Below are 19351 nucleotides of genomic sequence, written 5' to 3' on the forward strand. Positions count from 1 at the left end.
AGTGATGTCAGATGCTATATACATTTAAAAATCTTGTTTTATGGCTCCCCCATGTGTCTGAAGTCTTACAGTGCATTATAGCCTTTCTAAATTGTGTATGGAGACACCAGGGGATCTTTTTACAAACTAGTAAGTTTATTATATTTCTGCTTTTTTTCATGATCTTTCCTATTTACATCCCTTTACTTGTTTTTTGCAACATCTGTTGCAACATTTTTTTTAGAACCTAATGGAATATGCCAGTTTTAAAATAACCTCTTCCCACATCCAATATTTCACCTTTGTTACTTTCTACTAATTCAATGAGAGAGAGGGAACTTTCCTCCAGGACTTTTGATTTTTTTTCCTGATCTTTAGGGGCCTGTTTACTTGTGTCCATTTTGATGCAGCATAGCACTTGCACGAAAAGGCATTTGAAGTAGAAATCCCATTCTTTCCTACGAGAATGGCTCATATTTAAGCGTTGCAGTTTAATGTGAAAGGCAAACGAAATGGGCCTATGCACACATTAGAGTGTGAATCCAGCTTTCACATGATTTAATTATTTGTGCCTGCCCCGTCAAGTTTTCATAGATTGGAAGTAAAGTTAACAAAAATAAAATATAAATTATGAAATGAAGTGATTTCAATGGCTGCTTTATAATTATAATAATTATAGTAATGTTTGAGGTCATTGTAGCCGTATTAGTGCACTTGCGACAGAGACAATTGAGTACTGTCCGTGATACTTTTTTCATTTGCACTAACATCTATAATTTTTCAGGACAAGCTTTCGGGGTATGTCCCCTTCTTCCAGATCCAAGCAGTACTGATTCACAAAATGTTCAGCAGAATGGTAAAAAAAAACACAAAATCTCTAAGCCAAAGGAAAAAAAAAAGAGAAAACCAAACAAACATAAACAAATTTAACTGACAATGGTAATAAAACTAGCATAGTTAGTGAGATAAGACAGAGGGAGAGCTGAAGACAGGGGGGAAGGTGGGGGGGGGGGGATAGTCACAGAGGGGGTCGTAAAACTGTGGGATAATGAGTAAGGAAACCCATATCTAAATTTAAGCCGTTATTTTTTGTGTCAAAAAGAAGTATCATTCTTAATTCAAAAGTTTTCCTTTCCTGGATAGTTCTGAAATTCCCTTTAAGAACTAAAACATTGAGGTCTTCTATAGCAGTGTTTCTCAACCCCGGTCCTCAGGGCACACTAACAGGCCAGATTTTAAGTATTACCTTGTGGAGATGCAGACTAGAATACTGCAATCGCTGAGCAGCAAATGATATCACCTGTGATGTATTTCAGTTTTCTTGCAAACCTGGCCTGTTAGTGTGCCCTGAGGACCGGAGTTGAGAAACACTGTTCTATAGTATGGTCCGGGTTGTGAAAAATGATGTCCCACAGGTGTGCAGAAACTATCTTCTTTATGTTCCTTGATGGTATGTCTGTGCAAATTCATCCTCGCTTGCAGCTTCTGTCATGTTTTGCCTACATAAGATCCTTTGCTACATCTTTTGCATTGGATGAGGTACACAACATTACTGGAGGTGCAGTTGTATGATCCTGTTATATTGAAGGTCCCATTTGTGTGTGTGACACTTTTAGACAGATTGATCTGGTTTCACAGTTTGCAGCGTTTTTTGTGGCAGGGTTTGCTCCCATTATTTGTGACTTCATAATCAGAATGAAGTTTCCTGCTGATTAGTTTGTCTGAGGATGAGTGGTTGTCTGAAAGCCAGTATTGGAGGTTGTTGGAATATTTCTTTCAGAGTTTCATCTTCTGTTATGATGGGCTGTAAATCTTTGATTGATTATCTTTCTTATCCCTTCTAGTGCTGGATTGTATGTGGTGACTAGAGGCACACGGTTATTTTGTTTTTTTTCTCTTTGTATTGGAGAAGATTTTCTCTTTGGGTTTTCAAGGCTGTGTTTATGCTGGTGTTGATGGTTTTGTTTTTGTAACCTTTCTTACGGAAGGAGTTTGCTAGTGTTCTGAGATGTTTATCTCGGTCTTCTGGGTCTGAACATATTCGGTGGTATCTGATGGCCTGGCTGTGTATGATGGCCCGTTTAGTGTGTTGGGGGTGAAAACTGGAACTGTATGAAGCTTGTCATCCCTGATGTATACTATGGTGTCTAGGAAGTTGACATGCCTGTTAGAATAATCCATTTTAAGTTTGATAGATGGGTGAAAGGTGTTGATCAATGAAAAAAATTGTTTGAGATTTTCCTCACCTTCTGTCCATATGATGAAAATATCATCAATATAGCGATAATATCTGTATGCTTATGTTGTATGCTGGTCAGGAATTTGTCCTCCAGATCAGCCATAAATAAGTTTGCATACTGGGGTGCCATTTTACTTCCCATAGCAGTACCCATACACTGGAGATAGATGTCGTTATTGAAAGTGAAGTAGTTGTGTGTAAGAATGAATTTGATGAGCTGTGTAACATCCTCAGCACTGTATTTGTGGTTTGGTGAGGATGATAAGAATCTGTGACATGCAGCCAATCCATCCTTGTGAGGGATGTTACTATACAGTGATTCTACAGACAACCTCAGACATAAACTAATCAGCAGAAACCTTCATTCTGATTATCAAGTCACAAATAATGGGAGCAAACCCTGCCACAAAAAACGCTGCAAACTGTGCAACCAGATCAATCTGTTTAAAAGTGTCTCACACACACACACACACACACACACACACACACACACACACACACACACACACACACACACACGGGACCTTCAATATAACAGGATCATACAAATGCACCTCCTGTAATGTTGTGTACCTAATCCAATGCAAAAGATGGAGCAAAGGATCTTATGTAGGCGAAACATGACAGCAGCTGCAAGCGAGGATGAATTTGCACAGACATACCATCAAGGAACATAAAGAAGATAGTTTCTGCACACCTGTGGGACATCATTTTTCACAACCCGGACCATACTATAGAAGACCTCAATGTTTTAGTTCTTAAAGGGAATTTCAGAACTATCCAGGAAAGGAAAACTTTTGAATTAAGAATGATACTTCTTTTTGACACAAAAAATAACGGCTTAAATTTAGATATGGGTTTCCTTACTCATTATCCCACAGTTTTACGACCCCCTCTGTGACTATCCCCCCCCCCCCCACCTTCCCCCTGTCGTCGGCTCTCCCTCTGTCTTATCTCACTAACTATGCTAGTTTTATTACCATTGCCAGTTAAATTTATTTGTTTGGTTTTCTCTTTTTTTTCCTTTGGCTTACAGATTTTGTGTTTTTTTTTTTTTTTTTCCCATTCTGCTAAATATTTTGTGAATCAGTACTGCTTGGATCTTGAAGAAGGGGACCTTCCCCCGAAAGCTTGTCCTGAAAAATTGTATGTTAGTGCAAATAAAAAAAGTATCACGGACAGTACTCAATTGTCTCTATACTAGTAATGTTGAAAGTTAACATAAATATTATAAATCCACATAGAAAGCCATGCCTTCTGTGGTAAAAGAATAAAACGTTAAATTAAGAAAATAAAGTATATAAATAATATGCTAGGTAAACAGTACACAGGATTCTCCTCATTGGACGTGTTTGCTATGCCAAAAGTGTGAAGATGTTAAAGAAGCCCACAGCTGCAGTAACAGCCATGAGCTTGTTTGTGTTTTTATTCAGAGGTGCTGGCGCTCCCCCTTGGTAGTTCTAGGGCTTTCCTACTCCTTCCGGGAGCTTGGGACCAAATGACCTCAGGGTGGTGGCAAGCAGGAGGAGCTCGGGGGACGTCTGATGCCAGATCTCCTCTGCAGGAGGTGTAATCTGGAAGCACTCGGCTTTGAATACTTCTGGTTCTGAGATGTCAGAACCCTGGCTAGAGAGCCAGGTATACAGTGGGTACAGAAAGTATTCAGACCCCCTTAAATTTTTCACTCTTTGTTATATTGCAGCCATTTGCTAAAATCATTTAAGTTCATTCTTCTTCCTCATGAATGTACACATAGCACCCCATACTGACAGAAAAACACAGAATTGTTGACATTGTTGCAGATTTATTAAAAAAGAAAAACTGAAATATCACATGGTCCTAAGTATTCAGACCCTTTGCTGTGACACTCCTATATTTAACTCGGGTGCTTTCCATTTCTTCTGATCATCCTTGAGATGGTTCTACACCTTCATTTGAGTCCAGCTGTGTTTGATTATACTGATTGGACTTGATTAGGAAAGCCACACACCTGTCTATATAAGACCTTCCAGATCACAATGCATGTCAGAGCAAATGAGAATCATGAGGTCAAAGGAACTGCCTGAAGAGCTCAGAGACAGAATTGTGGCAAGGCACAGATCTGGCCAAGGTTACAAAAAGATTTCTGCTGCACTTAAGGCTCCTAAGAGCACAGTGGCCTCCATAATCCTCAAATGGAAGACGTTTGGGACGACCAGAACCCTTCCTAGAGCTGGCCGTCCGGCCAAACTGAGCTATCGGGGAAGAGCCTTGGTGAGAGAGGTAAAGAACAACCCAAAGATCACTGTGGCTGAGCTCCAGAGATGCAGTCAGGAGATGGGAGAAAGTTGTAGAAAGTCAACCATCACTGCAGCCCTCCACCAGTCGGGGCTTTATGGCAGAGTGGCCCGACGGAAGCCTCTCCTCAGTGTAAGACACATGAAAGCCCGCATGGAGTTTGCTAAAAAACACCTGAAGGACTCCAAGATGGTGAGAAATAAGATTCTCTGGTCTGAAGAGACCAAAATAGAACTTTTTGGCCTTAATTCTAAGCGGTATGTGTGGAGAAAACCAGGCACTGCTCATCACCTGTCCAATACAGTCCCAACAGTGAAGCATGGTGGTGGCAGCATCATGCTGTGGGGGTGTTTTTCAGCTGCAGGGACAGGACGACTGGTTGCAATCGAGGGAAAGATGAATGCGGCCAAGTACAGGGATATCCTGGACAAAAACCTTCTCCAGAGTGCTCTGGACCTCAGACTGGGCCAAAGGTTTACCTTCCAACAAGACAATGACCCTAAGCACACAGCTAAAATAACGAAGGAGTGGCTTCACAACTCCGTGACTGTTCTTGAATGGCCCAGCCAGAGCCCTGACTTAAACCCAATTGAGCATCTCTGGAGAGACCTAAAAATGGCTGTCCACCAACGTTTACCATCCAACCTGACAGAACTGGAGAGGATCTGCAAGGAGGAATGGCAGAGGAGCCCAAATCCAGGTGTGAAAGACTTGTTGCATCTTTCCCAAAAAGACTCCTGGCTGTATTATATCAAAAGGGGGCTTCTACTAAATACTGAGCAAAGGGTCTGAATACTTAGGACCATGTGATATTTCAGTTTTTCTTTTTTAATAAATCTGCAACAATGTCAACAATTCTGTGTTTTTCTGTCAGTATGGGGTGCTATGTGTACATTCATGAGGAAGAAGAATGAACTTAAATGATTTTAGCAAATGGCTGCAATATAACAAAGAGTGAAAAATTTAAGGGGGTCTGAATACTTTCCGTACCCACTGTACAGCAGATTGTATTGTAGCAGAGTGCAGGGGAGACAGTTAGGCTGATTTAGTGCAAAATATGGAGCAGCTGTGAATTGAAACCAATCAGCTTCTAACTTCAATTTGTTCAATTAGGCTTTGACAATAAAACCTGGAAGCTGATTGGTTTCTTTGCAGAGCTGCATCAGATTTAGAACTCTCCAGTTTTAGTAAATCAACCCTTTGGGTCTAATTGACACCTGATGTATACATGAGGAGTGCCTGTCACCTGTTGAATGCAATTATATTGTGGGCTTGTTAGCCCCCTTGTGATACCAATATGGTTAAAATTAAGAAAAGATAAGGGGTACATTGAAAATATAAAATAAATAAAAATAACAAAAAAATGAGCCCACCCCATCACTTATCTGGACACAAATGCATGTGTAGGGCATTCACGTGTATGTAAACACAAATTGGGAAACACATATTGCATATCGCTGCACATGCCAGAGTGAAAGCAATAATTCTAGGCTCCTCATATACAGATGGCTCTAAACCCAAAAGCTGTAAATGCATTTAAAATGTTACCTATTGAAAATTTGGGGTATTGCAATTTATCAGTGTTTCGTGGGCACGCAGCATTGAGGCCTAACACATTATAGTATCTATTTATTTACTTAAAGCAACCTCGTCTTTTATTTTGAACAAGAAATCAGGAATTATATTGTGTTTTGTGTGCGCTAAAATTCATTTTAGTGTTTTTGTTAATGAAAATACAATTTTAAAAACAATTGTGCAAACACCATACCACATAAAAACATTTTCAACAGTCGTCTTTTTATTCTACAGAGCCTCTACTTTTAGAGAAATATTTACAAAATGCTGATTTTTGACATGTGTGAAAAATTGCTCCAGAAAGGAAGTGGTTTTAAATTGTTTTTAAAGATTATACATTATTAAACTGTTTTACATTTGTATCTTTACTATTATAAAATTTAGACAGCAGAAGTGAGGGTGATGAGTAACTGCTCTGATTTATTTATTGTGTGTAAATTGAAGCTTGAGTTATGTACACAAAAACCTTTTTCAGCTAAGCAGATCAGACCAAAAAAGAGCTCAGAGCTCCCCCCGCTGGTTAAAAATAAAACTTCCAGACTTTTAAATGCAGTATATTTGCAATGCAATATTTTTGAACATTTTGATTCTGATTATAGTGAATAAAATATATGTAAAACCACTATAGATCCCATTTAACTTGCCCAGGTGTGAAAAGAGTGAAGATGTTTGTGTCTCTTTAAATGGTTTATTCTTACCTAAATGCAGGTCAAAAATGGCACAAGCTGTTCAAAATTATGTGAAATCATTAAACTGGGGACACAGAGTACAACTGCAAGACAAGTAAGTCCGTTTCAATTCTTCAAACCTGACAAACATATCCTCCAAGCATGCTAAAATTGTATCAGTTTATACTGTATGTGATAACTTGCTTCTTATAGTGACTGCCCGCAAAAAGAAGACTGCATATGTTTACCTATCTAGTGGCCTGTTTCTTTAACCGATTCACTACTCACCATTTGACTGGCCAGATGGCTTCATTACCTGGTTCCTCCCTCTGGCTCCCACATTGTGCAGTCTTTATTTTCCATTTTTGTGACCCTGTGCTGACACGGTTTTAATTGTATGTCAAATAAAAGGTATTCTTTTAAAGGAGGACTAAATAATTTCATATGATTGTATGCATTTTAATTTGGCATGTCTCTGATAATAGTACTGTGACCCAAAGTGAATTTGGGATGCACATTAACTTGAAGTCTTTGGTTATGTATTTAAAATAAACCAAATTATTGGAATGTTTAGCCTATTTTTGTGCAGTCTTTACTCACAAATGTACATGGTCAATTTCAGTACCTCGCTATGTGTTTTTTTCTAATAACTGATCTAGTGTTTTCTGCTGTTTCATCAGGAAGGTTAAGTATTTTAACCTGAAGGCCAGTTTTGTTGATGAGCATACAGTACGAGGATTAACTAGCACTGGAAAAGAGGTTTGTTCATTAAAGAGAAACAGCACTATATGTGTGTGTGTGTGTGTGTGTGTGTGTGTGTGTGTGTATATTTTTATATATATTTATGTATGTATGTATGTATGTATGTATGTATATATACAGTCCCAATTTTTCAGTTTTTTATTTAACAAATTTTGAAATATCCAATAAATTTCGTTCCACTTCATGATTGTGTCCCACTTGCTGTTGATTCTACAAAAAAAATTACAGTTTTATATCTTTATGTTTGAAGCCCGAAATGTGGCAAAAGGTTCCAAAGTTCAAGGGGGCCGAATACTTTCGCAAGGCACTGTATATATGTGTGTGTGTATGTATATGTATGTATATGTATGTGTATGTGTATATATATATATATATATATATATATATATATATATATATATATATATATATATATATATATATATATCTATATTAGTTTAGTTCATCCTATCAGCTCTATAGAGATCCTAAAACCAGTAAAGTACAAAGCCTAAACTGATGTTTTATTCACAGGAAAAGCAATATTAGTTCTACACACATTCAGTAAGCCTGTGTGATATTCTAAGCACTAGTTTACTTTTTAGTAAATGCAGGTTTTTGAGTGACCCCCAGCTTCTTATGTTTCTCAAGAATTCTGGCAGCTCTGTGTATTTGAAGTAGGGATCGACCGATTATCGGCGAAGCCGATATGCACTTTTCCCGATATATCGGAATCGCCCCACCCCCCTGAGGTTACCGATATTGCCGATATTTCGGTAAAGTGCATGTACCGGAGTGAGGCCTGCAGCTAGAGGCATCACCCCGTTACGGGTGTCCATAGCCAACTGAGAAGCCGCTCGGCTGTCATTACAAGGCGCGGGAGGGGACGCCCCTCCTGCAGCTCGTCCGGGTCTCCCGTTCCACCGGGAGACCTGGGCAACCAGCCTGCACGGCCGCCGAAGACCCGATCAAAGCCGCATTTGGCTCTGATCAGGTCTCCATGCAAAAATACAGAAGCGATGTCAAGAGTGACATAATTTCCGGGTACTGTCTGGCACCAGATAAAAAAAGACAGCATTCAAAACAGCCAAACTTGGCGTTTTGAATGCTTTTAAGTGCAGAGGAGGGGTTTGGGGTCCTTTTAGACCCCCAGATCCCTGCGCAAAAGTACCTGTCAAAAAAATACGTATTGGCCAAAATATCGGTATCGGCAACGAAAAAACGATATCAGTCGATCACTAATTTAAAGTACTATAATTGTCCCCTACTGTAGCCCTCAGACAGGGGAATACGGTTTCTCTGAAGAATTTTGGTGAAAATGCACTAGAGGGGAGTGAGACACTGGTATGGAGAAGACAAGCTGGGAACATCAGCTGTGAGATCTTGCTGCTGAAGTCTAAGAGAACGATAAGAAACTAGTTGGGATTTTATCCTACCTTTTGATACTTTAAATGGAAAAAAAATGGATTAGAAATCCACTAGTTAATCAATAGATACAAGACAAAGCATGCATGGACTTTTTGTTTGGCCCGTCTCTCATTCCAGTTGCTTTCCATTATACTTGTTGCTTCATATCTGGTCATTTATGTTCATAAATAGAGTGCTATGTGCAGTCTATAGTTGTCAAATAGCATTATTTCATATTTCCATTTTGTGTGGTATTTGTACCTTTTTTAAGCTCTACCATTTCATCAATGTGTAATATGCTTAAAGTTCACCTGTATGTAGACTATGCACATTTAATAATTGCAGTAATCTAAAAAAGTAAGTACACCCCACAGAAATTGTTGGTTTATTTCAACAAATTTGAACAGGCAATCATAAGACCTTTATTCAAACGGTACGTACAGAGAAAGGTGATCTGTGTGAACGAATGATACATAAAAAGAGATATGGTGGATTCATTCTCACACTCTAAATTACCAATGCAAATCTGGCACATGGAAAAGTAAGAACACCCTAATGCCTGGTACACACAACGAGATTTTTTTGCATTACTAGTCTCCATATCAAATATAAAAGCGGTTACTAAAGTTGAGAAAATTCTTGTATGACAGAATAAAAATTTGGAAGTGATATAAAGTATTGTATTGTATTTTCAGTCAACAACTGTACTGATTGAACGAAAATTGTACAATCTGGTATTGTACGAGAACATTTTTCGTGCTTGTTCCATTGGATAATTTTGCATGAATTGTCGTGATCGGGCCTTGAAAGCTGTGTACGAACAATCAGAATATCGTACGATCGATTCGAAAGCAGTATTTTTCCTACGATTTTCTGATCGGGTGTATGGGCCTTTATACCACCACTTCAACTCCATATAATTAAAATTAGGTGTTCTAAATTTGGTTGCAATCATTATAACCTTTTTAGGGTACTTTCACTTGGGCTTTATGCCCAGCGGACTCCGTTTTGCTGAGCGGGGATTGATTTGCTGATCCCAGCTTAGCAGGCGGTTGCCGAGACAGACCTGTCAGATTCACACTCTCCTCTATGGGAGATTGGATGAAAACGGACCGCCTGTCCGTTTTTATCCGATCCAATACTCCAGACGGATGGAAGATAGGGTTTCCATCCATCTGGATTTCACGGACAGGATCGGATTGGATAGCAGCGGGTGTCAGTGGACATGTCACCGCTTACATCCGCTGTCCCATAGGGGTGCATGGAACATCCGATCAGGTCTGCCTGAAAAACCAGCTGGTGGGCGGAATCGGAAAGCCCGTGTGAAAGGGCCCTTAGAGAGTGTGCAGATGGAACATTGCACCTATGATCCACTGATTGCAGATACAATGCTTTGCAGGCTCGTTGGGGAAAAATAATAAATATTGCAAAAAAAATATGTGCATTAATAATTTTTTTCCACAATGGTGGACATAGCCTTTTTAACCTCAGATCTCTATGGCCTGGTGTTCACTTTTACTATTGATTTTTGTTGTGTCATTATGCCAAGACCAAGGTTGCTTTGCTCCTTCAGGGTCTGGGCAGATTGCAGTCATGAAATTGAACTCCACTATAAATTCTGCATGACATCAAAGTGTGCTTAATGAGAATTGGAAATCATCTGTCTGAAAGATGGAATTAAACCATAAATGTATCTTTCAATATGATAATATTTCGAAGCACACTAGCAAATCAACCACTGAACGGCTCAAAGAGAAGAAATGGAGGCCTATGGACTGGGCCTAGTCAAAGCCCAAATTTGAATTTCTTTGACCACTTGCCGACCGCCAGCAGTACAAGTACTGCGGCAAGTTGGCTCTGTCCCGCGAAACGACGTAACTGTACGTTGTTTCGCTGGACCGCAGGGATCCTGTGTGCCACCTATTTAGGAACACAGGTCTCTGTTCATTCAGCAACCCCATCCCCCACAGTTAGAAAGCACCCTCTAGGGACACATTTAACCCTTTGATCGCCCCTGGTGTTAACCATATCCTGCCAGTGTCATTATCACAGTAACGGTGCATATTTTTACTGATCACTGGTCCCCCCAAAAGTGTTAAAAATGTCGGGACAGCGGTTCTTTGGAGAGTGTCTGACAAAGCCCATGGCTCTTGGTGAATGATTTATGGTCATTCTATGTAACGGGGATCATGCGAGTGCAAGTGCTGGTATATGATTCAGGAATGAAGCCTGTCCAATCTAAAATTCTTCCAATGAGTAGATTTCAATTTATGTAAGGTACGTTTTAATGACTAATATTTCCTATGTGCAGTGACTGTTTTTTTTTTTTTTAATTGTAATTAACAGTGTATATTATGTGTGATAACTGGGATCTAATGAGATAAATAAATAAGCAGAAATACTAACATTTTTCTTTTCCTTCTGACAGACAATAGTGACTGCAAACAATATAGTTCTAGCTACAGGAGGAAGGCCAAAATTTCCTACAAATGTAAGAAAAATCTTTCACCTATTCTAGAATGCCAGATTTACATGGATCATTTGCTACTGACGGCTACAGTAGAGGTTATGCTTCATGTACACTACATCTCTCTACTACTACACTAAACTTGAGGCGTTCTTTTGCCAAAGCTCCTAAACTCAACTCTCATAAAAGCCCGTCTGTCCATGTACATATAGGCTTTAACCAGAGTTTAGGAGCTGCTGGGGTTAGGGGAGCTTCAACCTCCCTCTACTGAACGTGAAAGAATCATGCTCAGGATAGGAACGATTTTGCTGTGTTTTGCGTTTTCTTGTGCTGGCGTTCAAAGTAGTATATGTGTACATGAAGCATTAGAGATGGAAGTGTAGGCCCCCTAATTATGATTGTCACATGTGCCTTAATTTTCTGCTCATTGCTGTATACCTAGTATACCCAGCATGGGGCTCACCAGACATTTTTGTTTGCACCTGTCATGTTCCCAAATTTTGTTTGTAGCATGTCTCTTTTATGGTTGTGACAGCCACAGATTTATGAGACCTAAGAACTGTTGTAGGGTGAGAAGTGAAATATACCAACATATCCAGCCACTGGTAAATACAACAAAAGCAAATTTAGTGTATATTGGTTCTCGAGTCCCTACACATACCACAAATTTCTGTATAATTCAGGTTAAAATGATAATAAAGCCTTGTGTTTTTATTTTTCTCTTAAATTGCAAACATGTTATTCTTACCTGTTCTGCAATGGTTTTGCACAGAGCAGCCCAGATCCTCCTCTTCTCGGATCCCACGCCGATGCTCCTGGCTGCTCTCTCCTGCCGGGTGCCCCCACAGCAAGCAGCTTGCTGTGGGGGCACCTGACCTGCGACTCTGTGTGTCCTTTCACACGCTGAGCCCTGGCTCGGCCCTGCCCCCTCCATCTCCTGTTCGGTTCACTAGCTGTGATTGACAGCAATGGGATCCTAAAGCCAATCAGTAGTGTGAGTCCCTGGAGAGCCAAGGCTCTTGTGGACATTGCTGGATCGAGAGGTAGGTAAGCATTAGGGGCGGGGATTTGGTCTGCTGCACACAGAAGTTTTTTTTTTTTTACCTTTATGCATAGAATGCATGAAGGTAAAAAGCCTTGTGCCTTTACAACCACTTTAAGTGTGATGATTATGCATTTGTCTTTTTGGGCCAGATCAGTTTTTCCCAGCAGGAGATCCATCTGCTGATCTGCTGAGCAGAGCTGAGCAGAGCAGCCGTATGCCCGGTCCATGTCCGTACACTGACACAGCCTTCTCTGCTCCATGAGCAATCGGCTGTAAATGAACTGGCTGTCCATCTACACTCAACTGCCCACTGATCTGATGCAGTCAGACCGAAAGAAACAGATCCTCCTTCTGTTTGTTTTTGCTGGATCCGATCAGATTGTGGGGGTAGCCATGTGTAAACAAACACAAGTCCGTTTACATCCGACTGTTCATAGAGGGTAATGGAGGGTCCAATCTGGTCTGGCTGAAAAACTGACCCAATCGGACCTTTTACGTGAAAGGCGCCAAAGCAAGAGTGTGGCAGATTAGTGTTATGCAAACAAACTTTTAATACAATAATGATTACATATATAGTTATAGTTGTGTATTCTTTCAGCCTTTGTGAAGAGAATGTTGAACAGTGTAAATACAGACCGCAGGATGCATAAGGCCCCTTGAACCTCCCAGAATGGACTGGTGCAGCGGTTAGCCCAGCTGCAGGCAGCCTGTTTATGGCAGGCTGCAGCTAGATGGGGCTGAATACTGTACCGAGTGGTACCTGCGTTAGGGCCCTGTGTTTTGACAAAGGTACGGAATGCAGGTCTTCTGCAGGGGGCCAAACACTAATGCTGCACTGCATGTAAAGCGCACTCCTACTTGTTTGGGAGGTCACTGTCCGGCTTCACCACGTTTAATCACGTACATTTAGGGCTCGTTCTCCCTACCATGCACATGTTAGTACATATTAATTTTGATGGGCACTTCAATGCTTGTCCAGAATGCACCTGCATTGCAATGCAGCATAAAGCATGAAGTGGATTGTGGTGCGCTGCATTGCCAAAAATAAAGCAGGACATAAAGTTTCCTGCGTTGAGGTGCAATAGGCTCAGTAATCTTGAATGGGTTGCCTAACACAGCTAGATGAAATTTGAACATTGTACAAAATGGTTCAATTGACCGACGTACATTAGTTATCATCTGATGCACCAATGCGTCACACAATGCTTGTATGTAAATGAACACTAAACTGAGTAAACAAAGGAATTTCCTATAAAACATGACATTTACATGTACTCCTTCTGCAGTGATAGAATTATAATGACCAGAACATAACTTCCAAAATGGCAACCCCCCCCCCCCCCCGCCCCTCAGCACCATATTACACCAAATGTGTGCCTCTTTCTTCACCAATTTAATATTTGCAGTTTTTAGTTTTGATCTAATTGATGTTCTTTCCTTTGTCCCCATATATCTATGTGCAACTGACAGGTTCCTGGAGCAGTAGAACATTGTATAACAAGTGATGATCTCTTTTGGCTGAAAGAACCTCCAGGAAAAACGTATGTAATCTCTCCCAGACAGCCGTCATAATAATCCAAAATATATTTTTCCTTTACTTTTCCATTGTGCGCCCTGCTGAAAAATCCCAGCTTCCTGGTATGGGATGTTTGGTATTTTAAAAGACCTGTTGTTAGATGTAAGCATTGGTGTGTAGGTGGGGGGGTGTCTAAACAGTAGGAACCTAGAACGTATCTATCGTCAAAATGTTGATCTTTTATCTTTTAGTTTATTTTAAATATTTAATTTGGACCAAGCTGGTCCAAACAAACTGTTCATTTCACTAAAAGATTATGAGCTGCATAAGTTGTATGGAGCTTCAGCTAATACAGCATACAGTGTTGTTTTCCAGCGGGGAGAGGGGAACTTTCCCTCTTACTCCCAGAACAAAATTGAGTCAAGATGAGTGCAGCTTGGCCATTCACATGGAGCTTTGTATTCTATGAATGAATACAAAGCTTCCTCTGATTGGCTGGCTGAGGTGGGCAGACTTCATGATCTCCGGTTCAGCCATTCAGAGGAAGCTTTGTATTCATTCATAGAATATAAAGCTCCTGGAGAATGACTGGCTGAGCAGTGCAGTTTTTACCCCCTTCATGACCAGGCCATTTTTTTACTATTTGGCGCTGCACTACTTTAACTGGTCATGCAACACTGTGCCCAAATGAAATTTTATATCATTTCCTTCACACAAATAGAGCTTTCTTTTGGTGGTATTTGATCATCACTGTTTTTTTTATTTTTTTAATATTCTTGTGCTAAAAAAAAATTTATTTTATTTTATTTCTTATGGGATTCATATTCAACTGTAGGTCATAACAAAATGGCACAATCGTAAAACAAAACATGGCAAAAAGTAAACAAATCAAATGACCCCGGTTCAAAAGTCTGCATAATCCACATTTCCAACAGTGACAAAACCCACCCACATTTCCACTTTTTCATGTTCCTTGTGTGTAGAGTCATCAGTCAAACCTAAAAAATATATAATGCATGTCAACATGTTACATGGCTTTAATAATATATGGGCAATTGTACAATGAGATTGTACTGTGTATAGTTACCCGTACTCTGTTAAAGCGTAACTCCACTTTTGTTGAGAAAAAAACATTTCACTCTGGGTGATCTCTGTACATTTCAGGGATTGTAACAAACTTTGTTTCAGATTCCTACCTTTTGTTGTTCTGAAGGAATCATTGTTTGTTCCTCTCTGTGCTGAGTGGGTCTAATGGGATTGGTTTCATAACTATCTATCAGCTGTGCAGCTGCAGGGCACTAATGAGGAAATCTGCATTCTTTTAGACGTGTTCCTATTGGGAGTATCTCACCAAAAATGGCATTTTTGTTGCAGGGGATGCCAGAAATCTGACTTGTATCTTAGGCAGACTTCTGGGAAAATTAGTGAGCCAATCACACAAGCAGGAAATGTTTCTGGGGTGTGGTCAGTACATTCTGTGTACAGAACAGCTCCGGGTAGCCATATTGCATTGCATTTCAGAAAATTACAACAGCTGCAGATTGAAAAGGAAAGGTAATGTTTAATAACATTCAATAACAATATGATTTGTGTCACAATTGTATACGCTATATTGTTTTTTCTTTACTTGCTGATTTTTTTTCCCACACGCAAGTGGAGTTACCCTTTAACATTGACCCGAGTATAAGCAATTTAAAAGAAACCTTTACTTTCCAGCTCCCATCAATATTCACCATATACAAAGGGGTCTCCTTACACTTATGCAAGTACAATAATAAACCTTTACCCAATCAAGTGTAGGTCAGTCTGGGTCCTGCAGTATTCACAGGTATCTGTAGGCTCCAAATCAGTCACATTCTTTTTTAGTTTTGGATGAAGGGATGGATTCCCTTTTTCTCTTTAGGGTAAATAACAACATCATCTAGCAAAATGTGCCAGAATTGTTTTAATTATATAAACATCTTCTAATTCATACATTCCATTTGTGATATTTATCTTTTGTCAGTTTTGGAAATTAGGCCAACAGTCAGCTGTTCATATTAGTTTGCATTGTAATATATCTGCCAGTAGGTGGCAGCATGACTATGTATATTAGAACACCTCTTTTCAGAAGGATGACACAGCCTAATATTGAAATATCCTGTCCATATATTAAAAGTTATTTTATGAAGATGCTATAAACTGGTTTTCCCTGGCCATATATATATCACACCTACATAGGAAATATTGTTTAATTAGTGTACAAAGTACACATTATGTAGTATGGAGGTGTGGGCATATGTATGAATACAGGTATGCCAACATTTTGTTTTCTCGTCTGTCCTGTACTTTGGGTGAGAAAAGCGTCCATTCCTAGGTCCACATATTACCTGGTAGACAAACTTTGTTAAATAAAGGATAAGTTCATTTTGTAGGAAAAAAATGTGCAAATATTTTTTTTTTTTTTTTTTACACTGGAGCCTGTAAAGCATTGTATCAGCGATCAATCAAGACTATGACTAAAACTAAATTTAAATATGACATCAAAATTAACACTGCTTCTGTTAACAGTTGAAAAATGTTAACTATTAACTTTATGGCCGTTAATAAATTCAAAAACCTCAAAACAAGACAAGTTTTGAGTGAGAGGGATAAACTTAGAGGAGGCTATGTGGCTTAGGACACTGGAGCAACGTTGCATGCCTACAGGGTTCTTGGCTGTAAATTGCCCCACTTTAATTCAGCTGTTCTGAACTCTGAGTTTGGGGTTTTGCAGAAAGCCTCCCTACTAAATCTAGTCCTAATCCTTACATGGCAGTTGATTCATTCATGCACAATCTGGTAATTTCCAGAGCAATATATGTATAGTTATGTAGGTCTAATCAATGGCTTAGACCTATTCTTGGGCTCATCAGTTTGTCCCCAAGATCAGTCAACCAGGTTTGTCATCTGACATCTAAAAGTGTACAGGAACTTTGCAATCAAAAAATGTGGCCATATTGGTCAGCCAGGCCATTTCATGTGGCCCTCGCATTCAGGGATTTTTTTCAGCCAGAACATGGCGGAACTCAATTCAGCCATCTCTGGCTATCGCCCTCCACTCACCCCTGCCACTTGTAAACACAGAAGCATTCTATATTTACAAGGACAGCTTTTCTCTCAGTGCCTCTCACAAATCCCTGCCTTCCCAGCACTCACAGTTGGGGACAAGGGAGATGCAGGTGCAGTGGGGTCATAGGTGAGATGGGGCATCTTGTGGTACGCTGCATTGTGATTCCCATCTGTGCCTGGGTGCACAGATGCTTAACAATAATCTTGCTGCAAGTGAGAGAGAGAGGAGGAGCCGCCTACATTGCAGGAAGGTTCTAGAGCCGGGTATGCATAGCACACCTCTAAACCCTGCACTGTGTACATAATGCACTTCTGAACCCTGCACTCTGTATGTAACACACCCCTGAACCCTGCATTCTGTACATAGCACAGCCTAGAACTCTGCACTATGTATGTAGCAATGCATAATGCACAATCTACTTCTGGTGTTTTTTGCCCCTTTAAGATCCTCCCACCGTTCGATCCGGTATGGTGGTGACGGTTTTGCGGCGGGGTGGGAGGGGTTCCGCAGGGTATTGAGTTTCTATTCAGTCTCTGGGGAAAAAAAGCCCTGTATACATTTATATAGTCTTACAGATACAACCAGCTCTTTGAGGGCAACCATAATGCTGATGCAGCCCACATTGATATTGAGTTAGATACCCTGGTCTAGTATGGGTACATTAAATATTTGCTGTTTTCTTTGCGCTGATTTATTGAATAAAATCTAGAGTTCTAAAATAAGGACCTTTTTACATTTTTACCTTGAGCTTTCCTATGACCTCCTCCGTTTTTGTTTAAGCTTGGTGTTAAAGCACAATGTGTAATTTCTTTTAAGAAAAGTTAATTTTCCTGTTGCCCTCTTGTTGAGGCTTTACCTTCATTACCAAGTTTCCATGTAATCAATCTGTTCTGTACCTGTTGCATCTCAGTGCTAGACTGTTTACCATAGGACAGGAGCCTGTGGCTGTTCCTCTAGCTTTAAAATGCGACATTTGTCCTACAAGCTCCACTTAGGGTTTTTACATGTTTACAATGTGTCAGCGTCCTCAGAAATTCTCCTGGCATGATTAATGTGAGGAAGCTGCTTAAAAAAACCTGTATCCTTCTAATACATATCTGCGAAAATGCTGCTTTTGTCCAGTTACTGTTAATGCAAGTCGTAACAGTGTAATAGAGGAGTCTAATGTTTACATGTTGCATTCCAGAGCCTTAGTCAAAATAAGCCTTGAGGGTCTACTGTAGCATTTCTGTACATTATCAGCCTCTATTTCAACAGCTGGGAGAGAGCTGCTCAAATGGAGTTTGAAACCTTACGCATTGATCTGAGAAATAGATACATGTGTGTTCTGGACCTATGTATCAGAAAGTGCACGTCTTTGCTTTCACACTCTCTGCAAAAAATAGGTACTTTTCAACAATAATTAAAAAAATCTGCATATTTGACTTTGGTGCTACTCAAAAAATGTATGACAGATTACAGTTTTTCTTAAATACGTTATTGAATATTTTTTTCTACGATTGTAAAAGTCTAGAATATAGTGTACACATTCTTCAATGACAGCAGAATTGTGCAGAGTTATGGTTTAATTTTTTGTCAAATCCCTTTATTCCACCTCTGGTATTAATTGTTTGAACAGCTAGAAGGTTGCTAAAAAAAACAGTGCTGGAATCTCCTTTAAAAGTTATTAAACACATGTTGTTGTGACTTGTAGGTGGCTGTCATTTCTTGGGTGCTTAGAGATTTATTATATGATGTGTTGGAGGTAGACATTACCATGTGTGGCTTGCATATTCTTCTATATTCAGTGTGAGAGTTGAAAGCCACAAAGCCTGGCATAAAAACTGGGACCCCCTTATATATCTCACAGAAAAAAACACGTCATTCTTCATAACTAAGAAGCTAAAAACACATACTGGCAGCTTAGATGTCCCTGACAAAGCCTCCAATCAGTCTTGCTTCTTTGTGGCCAGAATGTTATGCTAATGTAATAATTTGTAATCGGGAAGACCCTGAAGTTCTGCTGCCCATGTTTTCATATTTGAAATGTTTGTACATTAGCTTTTATAGCTGAATTATGTATAAAAAAAGAACCGGGAACCCTCCATGCACACTAGCGTTTGCTAGGAACTATGATCAACATTTTTTTCTTCTGCTTCTAGAAGCTTATCGTGTTACCCTATGTGTTCATTCATACTATTTTATGCTGAAAGAGTTTTTCAAGCATCAGCGTTTAGGAGCAGGAAATTAAATAGTTTTCATAGAGTTTTTGGGAGCGTTTTCCCCAGCAGAAACCTTACTAAACGCTCCTAACAGCTTTTTTCATCATGTACTGTAAAAACACGAATAAAACAATTAACTAGGGAT

The 19351-nt window shown here is 39.7% G+C and overlaps 1 protein-coding gene across 1 annotated transcript in view; it reads left to right on the plus strand.

Annotated features, from left to right (window-relative positions):
* The window catches only part of TXNRD2 (thioredoxin reductase 2), a 204819-nt gene that overhangs the window by 34357 nt on the left and 151111 nt on the right, over positions 1–19351 (plus strand). Inside the window, exons 5-8 of the mRNA XM_082268343.1 lie at positions 6779–6853; positions 7419–7497; positions 11315–11377; positions 13869–13939. Coding sequence (XP_082124469.1) covers positions 6779–6853; positions 7419–7497; positions 11315–11377; positions 13869–13939 — 288 coding nt within the window. The remainder of the gene's footprint in view (positions 1–6778; positions 6854–7418; positions 7498–11314; positions 11378–13868; positions 13940–19351) is intronic.

This window comes from Pelophylax lessonae (assembly GCF_965119305.1).
Source record: "Pelophylax lessonae genome assembly, chromosome: 1".
Lineage (NCBI taxonomy): Eukaryota > Metazoa > Chordata > Amphibia > Anura > Ranidae > Pelophylax > Pelophylax lessonae.